General features: G+C 35.5%; 1 protein-coding gene across 5 annotated transcripts; it reads left to right on the forward strand.

Moving 5' to 3' along the window:
• The first annotated feature begins 65 nt into the window (after positions 1–65).
• Positions 66–8,114, forward strand: LOC143855237 (ATPase complex subunit). 5 transcript variants are annotated; one of them, XR_013237747.1, is made up of 9 exons: positions 66–293; positions 384–424; positions 565–628; positions 2,719–2,907; positions 3,181–3,252; positions 5,488–5,666; positions 5,772–5,907; positions 7,096–7,137; positions 7,970–8,114. XR_013237747.1 is itself a non-coding variant. In XM_077365474.1 (9 exons), exons 1-7 carry the CDS (start codon positions 138–140, stop codon positions 5,884–5,886), a joined length of 816 nt encoding a protein of 271 aa, XP_077221589.1. In that variant the 5' UTR covers positions 66–137; the 3' UTR covers positions 5,887–5,890; positions 7,096–7,137; positions 7,970–8,114. The 5 variants fall into 5 exon arrangements, 4 of the variants coding, with proteins under 4 accessions (XP_077221589.1, XP_077221587.1, XP_077221588.1 ...); XM_077365474.1 differs by having other exon boundaries at positions 5,772–5,890; XM_077365472.1 differs by lacking the exon at positions 7,970–8,114 and having other exon boundaries at positions 67–293; positions 7,096–7,408.
• Positions 8,115–8,773: the final 659 nt, after the last annotated feature.

The raw sequence follows: 8,773 nt of genomic DNA on the forward strand, positions 1-8,773 counted from the left end.
CCTAGAGGGGGCTGTCCTAAGTAAAAAAAAGGGGGGGTGAATATATCACTTCCCAGTCGTAAATATTGAACGAGCTGTTGTATTACCACCGGAAAGCACCCTACAGAGACATTCCTCGAGATTTTAAGAGGTTGAAAATGTTGAGTTTGAGGCGTCTTTTGATCCATCCTTCATCAACCAAATCTCCAATTCGTTCATCACTCCAATTATTTCTCCCAAATGAAGACATATTTCTTCCTTCAAATCACCCCCAAATCCAGAAGACTTCCCATCGATTCATCGATATCTACCAAGTAATTTTTTTTATTTTTTTTTATCTCCCTCTCTCTCTCTTTCTCTTTATTACAATTTGTTTTCATTTCAAAAAATTTTCTTTCTCGCAGATGGGAAACAAAGAGGCCATTAAAAAAGAGCGCGCCAGGATGTACGTCCTTATCTTGCAATTTGGTTCTTTTAGATATGGTTCTATGGTTATTTAGAAGTTGATCTACCATTCTGCTTTTAAAAATAAAATAGTTATCATAAGAAAATTAAAAGGAAGATTTTTCATATGGGTTAGTGCAGTTCAGATGAAATGAGTAGAGGATACTTTGCTGACATGTCAGAACTGAAGAAACATGGCGGTAAGGTATGTGAAATTAAAATTCAGGCTATGTTCTTTTCAGTTTTACTATCTTAATGATATATAAGTGATATTATCCTGGATATAATTGTAATGTTTGAAGCTTTTAATTGGTATTCACCTGTTTATTGGAAGTGTTCTGAATGTTTGGTTCTGTATGAATTTATGTAGATAGAAAAGAGACACCCAATAAATCAGAGGATTGAAAAATAGATATTTCTTTTTCTGAAATTTTTGGTAGTAGTGGAGTCATTCTACCCAATAAATCAGAGGATTGAAAAATAGATATTTCTTTCTTCTGAAATTTTTGGGAGTAGTGGAGTCATTCTGGCCAACAAAAGGAGTTACCCTTTTCCCTAATCTGATTGAAATTTAGAGAGATTCCACATTGAAGTCATGTGGCTGCTGATGTCAGCTGTATGCCGCTGACATTACAGCAAGCTTCTCAGTCCCCTGTCAATGTGTATTTTGGTACTAGAGGAGACTCCTTGTGGCCGTTCCGGTCTTGATCGAGGATTGGATAAGAAGAAGGGATATTCATGGATATATAGATTTCTCCGCCTGCTCTGATATCATTTTGTAACCGAGGTGTTTAAGGGGAGAATTGAGAGATATAATCCCCGCTCATTTTATATTTTATTGATATATGATTATTTATGTTTACTTAAACATATTGCTTTTGATTAGTCAGCTTGTCAGTGCATGTAGGTGCGTGCATTTGTGTTTCTCACTGTACATAAAATCCATGTATAATTTCATGTTTGAGTGACTAAATCATGTTTGCCATTTCTTTGCTCTTAACCAAGCCATATGTCTTTCTTCATAGAACAGTCCATGTAATTCATGCTATTTCTGTCTATCCACCAGAGAATATCATGGTTTACCATTCATGTCTTTGTCAATATGGCAGTCTAAATTGTGAATGAAAATCTCATTCCCAAATAATAGTTCTATTATTTCAATAAAAGTAAAAATAGCATATTAATGAAAATATACTTTTCATTTATCTTCAATGTGCTCACTTCTGAATTTCGCATCTGATAAAAAATAATAATTCGTTTTTTACTTATATAACTTAAAAATATAAATTTTAATCTCCCTGCTAAAGTGATGATCTTGAGTACATGACAGAAAAGATAATCAAAATTCAAATGAGAACAACCACTATATGCACACTTTTTGAGATAGCAAAAATACCACAAAGCCCTTAATGATAATAATCCTTCTCATGAAAATATCGTGACACTCTCCCTCAAGTTGAATCTTCCTTAAAGCATCTTTTTTTTTTGACATGGATCTTGGAGCATCTTGTTAACTGGCTGATTATGATGATCAACTTTGTTCTTTGGTAACACATCACCAGTGGCTTGTGACAAAGCAAGGAGTCATCTCACCATTCTCTTCTGTGACAACTTGATGAGCTTTGAGTATCATAATAGAGTGCATAGGAGTTGGATTTTTATATCTAGTTAGTGCAGCAAAAGTTGAGCCAAACAATTCAACTACAGTAGTGGCCATGAATCGGGTTTTTGCCTCTGCATTGGATCAAACAACTGTGCTCTATTTATTGCTACCCAAAAAACCGAGCATTTTTTCATGATGATACAAAAACCATTCACTAATCATTTAGTGTCAGGGTCCCTGCCCAATCTTGATGTAACTTTACCAAGAATATAGGACCAAATGTCGGTGGTAGGAGCGAGGTTTGAAAGCTGGAGTAGCACATTCGGGAGAAGATTACTGCTACTAAAATATTATCCACTTTTAAATTGATCACCTACCTACTACTGTTGGAGAATAAGCAGAAGGGGTGCTTGGGGTTGTAGAAACAGATAGCCCTAATGGATTATTTTCCTCCGTCTCATTGTCTTTTCTTTTTATTAATCATATGGAAATGAATTATTTTTGCAGCCATGAGAATACCTTGCTCTATTTTTCACTTTAGAATTACTTTGTGTCTGTCTATCATCTATTAAGTCCATGTGTTTGCCATCACTGTACCTTTTATACAGGAAGCACATATTTTTTTCACATATTAATTTCTATTAATAAATCTGAATTTGTTAATCTAATGTTGATTATATGGATTTGTGCAGATTTCAATGGCAAATAAAACTCTTATTCCAGCAATGGTGGCTGTAAAGTTTCCTGCTTTAGAAGCAAACTTCTCAGATGGTAGGAGTCTTAAACTACCCATTAGTTCTGAACAAAATGATATCAATGCTGGGAAAAAGGCTATCCCTTGTGCATCCTTGCTATGCCTTTCTTTTCGTGCAAGCTCTGAGGTATGGATGCTTCTGCTTTCTTTGACTGGTTTTATATATTAGCTAATTCAAATATTATTTTTTCAATTTTGTTCTTAATAATATAGATGAGCAGGTAATATAGAAATAGTGGAAAATGTCACTTACTTCCATGTAGTAATGCATGACACCAACAATGTGTAGTTAGTGACAACAACAGTTTCAATTTTACTAGGAGAATTTTGTACTGATTATTGAGTTTTCTGGTGTCTTGCTTATAATGGTTTTGCCTTACTATTTTCTTTATTTGCACAGGCAATGATCCAGTCATGGAGTGTTCCATTTTTGGATGCTTTTAGTGCTTCAAAAAATCTCCAGTTTTATGAGGTGACTGCAAAGATGGACTCTAATATAAACAGTTGCATGCATGTTTGCTCTCTTATCTCTGGTTCCATAGCTTTGGGAACTGCATCTTAAACACGGTGAAACTTGGTTGTGCCACTGTTGATATGCTAATCTTGCTTTTAGCATTTAATGGATTCATTATGATGGCACTATTAATTGGCATTTTATGTCTGAAATGTGCTCTACATAGATTCTCTTTAGTTCATAGTGCAACACTAGCTTACAAAATCCATGCAAAACCATCTCTGTATTTTAAATCAGATATACCTTTTTGTCTCCAGTCAGCTGCTGCTGGATCTTACCAGTCAAGCATAATTGAAATTGTAATATCCTCTTTTTTGTACAAATTCTTCTCAAAATCTGTTGTGTATCATTGGCAATGACGCTTTCTTGTCAAATTAATGTTCTGTCTAGGGCTAACATATCCATTATAATTGTCTTATCTCTTTCCTGGAAATACCATCTAAATTGGATACTGGGTTACAGAAATAATTGTAAATTCGGTGTATCAAAATTCAGTGGCGCAGAACACGCACGCACACACGCTCACTCACGTGCGTGTGTGCATGTTTGAAAAAAAGATCAGCTTCTACCTTCAAATCGCCATAAGAATTGAGGAAAACAAGCACCATGGATTCCCGAAAAAAAAGATCAACTACCTTGAATCGCCATAAGAATTGGGGGAAACAAACACCATGGATCCCCAAAAAATTCTTCAATCAAACCTTAAGAAAAATAGGCCTCTTTAATGGCCATACGACTGCTAAAGTCAGCCATACGACTTGATGACGTCAGCTGGTGATGTAGAAGGGTAAAATGGAAAAACCATTTTGAGTCTCCTGCTCCGATGTTAATTAGAAACCTGCACGTATGGAGATCAAGGAAGAATGGAAAAAGATGAAAAGGAAAAAGACTAAGGAGAAGAAAGGAGAAAATATTCTTAGCAACTTCACTTAGAGGCTGCTGCCTCCTTTTATTTCTTTTATATAAATTAAGTCGTAGACAATTGTGACTAAAATGCCCATACAAGCAATACAACATACTCAATAGCTACTAATGTGGCTTTGTACCAGTACATGTCGACTATGCCATCTGATTTGTCTTCAATTAGTACTCCCAACTGCGTCCTACTACATGTTTATCATAGGTTTGTTGAGAATCTGACCATCATTCTTATAAAGAGCATTTATCCCTTCTCCCATAGCTGCAGCCTGTTAAAGTATAAATGATTAAATAATACCAACTCGAACAGCTTAAGCTTTTGGAGTAATTGGTTGTTTCACACAACCCACTCATCACTAACCATTGCTTTAAGTATATGATTCAACCGGCCGGTTCTGATACCATTATGTGACGCCCCGACCCCATTATGTAAATATTGTCCAGTTCTGGGTCTTCTACCTGCCCCCTTTTTTTCCAGTAGCACTACCGTGCCCGACCCACTCCGCAGGGTCGCACCCCTTGGAGATGCTGAAAACACGTCTACACAGGGGGAAGGAGAATCCAAGTATATAGTCCAGCAATCTTTTCTCTTTCCTATGTGGGATCTTACAGAGACAATGGTGCTAGACTGAAACAGAAGGTGTGGACTCTGATGCGTGAGTTGTGCTGTGAAGAGACCACTCGTGAAAAATAATACTAGGGGTACCGTGAGTTGTTTAGGATATTTAGTGAATGGTGTTTGGATCTCATTTCAAACAAGAAAAAAAGAAAGAAGGTGAATGGTGATTGGATCAAATTGCGAATCTGCATATTCCCCATTCCAGTATGATTTGGTGTACTTGAATAGGGTTTAGCTTCTGGTTTTAGTTTCATTCCTGCCTCTTAACATTGTTTATATGGACACTAACAATCTTGATTTTTTAAATTTATAATGGACGTGTGTCACGATCAGCATACATTTTATGTTTATCTTGGTTTGCCTGTTAAAAGGCAGGCTCTGTCACAATCATCATTATAGAACTACTGTAGCAGGTATTCTTTTCTTCTTTGCATGCAGTTGCTCTCATTTATATTACAATCCGGGCCATGCAGAATGCACGCAACAAATTGTCTGTTTTTCAAAAATGAAATTCATGAATTAAATATGCATTATTCAGCATTTGGATTAGCATATTTGCACCTTAAAGATCCATATTTTTATTAATATCAAACATGTACTGATTTTTCCTCTCTCACCTTTTATGGTGCATTGGGCTTTCACTATCATATTTTCAGGTTTCACTTATAGACTCTTGGTTCTTATCATTGGGTCCAATAAAGAGATTACTCCTTCGAACAATGCGGAAATCAAATGCTGATGCAAGGGATCATGCTCTCCAGAGACAGGTTGTTTATTCATTTGGAGACCACTACTACTTCAGAAAAGAGCTTAAAATATTGAACCTCCTGACTGGGTACCATTGCTAAAGCTTTCCAATTTCATTGTTTATCTCTAGTTAAAGCCTTCGGGCTATGGGGAAGTTGATTCTGAAATATACTTTGTTTTTGTTGCTCTGAAGGTATATTTTCCTTCTTGACAAGTATGGTAGAATCAGATGGCAAGGTTGTGGGATGACAACAGAAGAAGAGTTGTCGTCACTGCTGTCATGCACTTCGCAGTTGTTGGAAGAGTAATGAGGTGACTGCTTAGAAGAGGTCAGACCTTAGCCTTATATACGTGTTCTGGCGTCATTCAGCATATTTTCATAGTATAATTTATCTCCCTCAAAAAAGTTAATTTTCGGGTCTTTCTTGGAGTCTAGTTAACTAACTAATTACTGGAATGATTAAATTGTTCTCTTTCCAATATTGACGTGATTCAATTTTCTTAGTCATTAGATTTTTTTTTCTCCTATTGGACTTGTGTTATTTTTTATTAGCATTTTATTTGGATTATTAGTATTTTTGTTTAGACTAGATGTGGGGGGATGTCTACGTTACGTATGGCTCATCATACCTCTTTTCCTCATGGCCCACCTCCCTCGCCTAGATTTGCAACAAAGTGGTATCAGAGCTAAGATTTGCACCAAATTTGGTATCTGAATCGGATTTGCAGCAAAGTGGTATCAGAGCTAAGATTTGCACCAAACTTGGTATCAGAGTTGGATTTGCATTAAGTACTCACTGAACTACTCGGAGCACTATTATCTTGCACCATAATTTTCTGTTGCAACTCTTAAATTACGGTTCTTTCTGAGCATGGTTGAGATTTCAAAATGATGACATTATTGAGATTTCAAAATTATGACATTAGAATAATACTTTTTCCAAATGCCCTCTCTTATGGTAAAATATCCATCACGAGCTTGAACCAAATCAGCTGTTTTTCGGAAAAATGTTTATAGTTGAGGTATTCAATGGTCTTAGATCCAAACCAACTTAACTGACAAGGTCCCAAGAACATGTGGATGCACTTTGTATCTTTGGATAACTTAAGCGGCTCTCAGAACCCTGTGAATCGTGTGAGACACTCCAAATTTGGTGGTCAAAGAGTTTCATAAAACGTTCTCAGTGGGAAAATTTTGGTCTTTAATCATGAATGTGATACTTAAATGCAGAATTTTTTCCCCTTTTGATGCATTCAGAACCCTTATAAGCTTTTGTCTTTAGTTTGCTCCCCTCCTTCATTTGAAGTTGCCACTCTATCCTTTTTACATCATTATCAATCTTTCATATTATTGCCGACCCCAACTAGTTTGGGACAAAGGCTTTGTTGAGTTGAGTTGAGATCAATCTTTCATATTATTCTTCAAATCTATTTTCATCTTGATAGATACGGGGAATTATTATGGTGATTATTATTCTTGGGTAACAGATCTGCTGCACTGTTTGTCTTCTATGCAGGTGTGTAGTTCTCCATCATTGGAGCTCAAAAGAGAAAATAATGTGAGCACCGCGTGACCTTCTCGTAGACAAGGAACTGTTTTTTGAATAATGTGACATGCAAGGAGTGAATCAGTTTCAACCTGGTTTTTTTTTTTTTTTTTTGTTGTAATAGATCAGTTTCAATCTGTTGGTAGTGGTTTTTTTTAATCTATTAAGTTGTTAAGTGTGTGGTTATTATTTTCATATTTTTTTATCACTCGTGAGGTATTTTTTTCTAATTTTATCAACATAATTTATCTTTTTATTTATTAAGTTGTTAAGTGTGAAGTTATTATTGTCTTTTTTTGTCACTCAAGGCATTTTTGTAAGGAAAATTTTGTTGATAAAACTTCTCTCTCTCTCAAACACACACAAGTTTGTGTTGAGTGAGGCAAAGGTTAGATCCTACTGGCCAAATATCTGCTAAAATCCTACGCATTTAATGCCCTGTTTGGCAAGCATGAAAAGTTATTCCATGAAATATTCAAGTTAACGATTTCTGTTGGGGTGGGAGAGGGGAGGAGAATTATCACTGCTCTTGGTATTTTGTTTTCCTGATTTTTAGGTGCTTTGAGTGTTCCCCTCACTTCCAACTTCTCTAGTCTCTCCATCTGTGACCCATCTCTCCCAACTAGCCCCAAAAATATTGTATGGAAGTTTTTTTCATGGTGGACAACCCATGTAAAATGATTCCTGTTTTAATTTGAATTTGTATGCCATGAATCCACTATAAGTATTGAACTTCAAATATGAGAATAGAAACAATTATGTAAAATCAACAGTGAATAAATTGAAAATGCAAGAAACTTTAATTACTCCATAATGTTTAAAGTTTCTTTTTTTTTTTTGGTAGGTAAGCTGGGATTGAAACTCTGACCTTGAGATGTTGAAGAACAGAGCCTTGACCATTGAGGTAGAGGCTCAATCCATTGTTTAAAAATTCTTAGGATTATTTTGAAAAAAATTTGTAAATATTACTGTGCCATATTTTCAATCTAGCCCATGTCTCCCACATTTTAAAAATATTGTGCCTTGTGTTACCCATTACAATCTGCACTTTCTTTTCTGCAAAAATTATGGGCCTACCATGGTGGGCCATTGGCTGCAAATTAACTATTAAAATGGCAAAAGGGTAATTATTCACATTCATCAAGATCAGAGGCTGAAACTCCATTGATCGGACGGTCGATATCATCTGATCAGTGTGATATTTGACCTATAGCACCTACAGGGTGCAGCCCACAATTTACAAGGTCCTTATTCTCAATCAGATTAGGCTAAACTTTCTAAAAAGAAAAATAATAGTAATAATTTTATGGGATTGATATCCGGACTATCATGTTTTGATAAAGGCACTACTCACTTTGTTTTACATTTTTTTTTTAATGAGGATCATTTATTTTGTAGGAAACCATTAGACATGATCCTGGAAAAATAAGGGTTTCATAGGTTTTTTGCCCCTTAATTTTCTAGTTAATGTTGCCATTTATGGTTTGCTGGAAAAATATTTCTGGCAGAAAAGTTTTTTTTTTTCTTGAAAATTTTTCCCTCGTACGACTTAGGGGGAAATAATGTTGTTATGACTTACTTTATCATAAAAAAATTGAAGGTTCCTCTAAATAAAAATTGAATCGCAAAGGTTCATAATTTTTTTTCA

Source organism: Tasmannia lanceolata, unplaced genomic scaffold (assembly GCF_043159265.1).
Source record: "Tasmannia lanceolata isolate RefF3 unplaced genomic scaffold, GAP_Taslan_0.1 ptg000020l, whole genome shotgun sequence".
Lineage (NCBI taxonomy): Eukaryota > Viridiplantae > Streptophyta > Magnoliopsida > Canellales > Winteraceae > Tasmannia > Tasmannia lanceolata.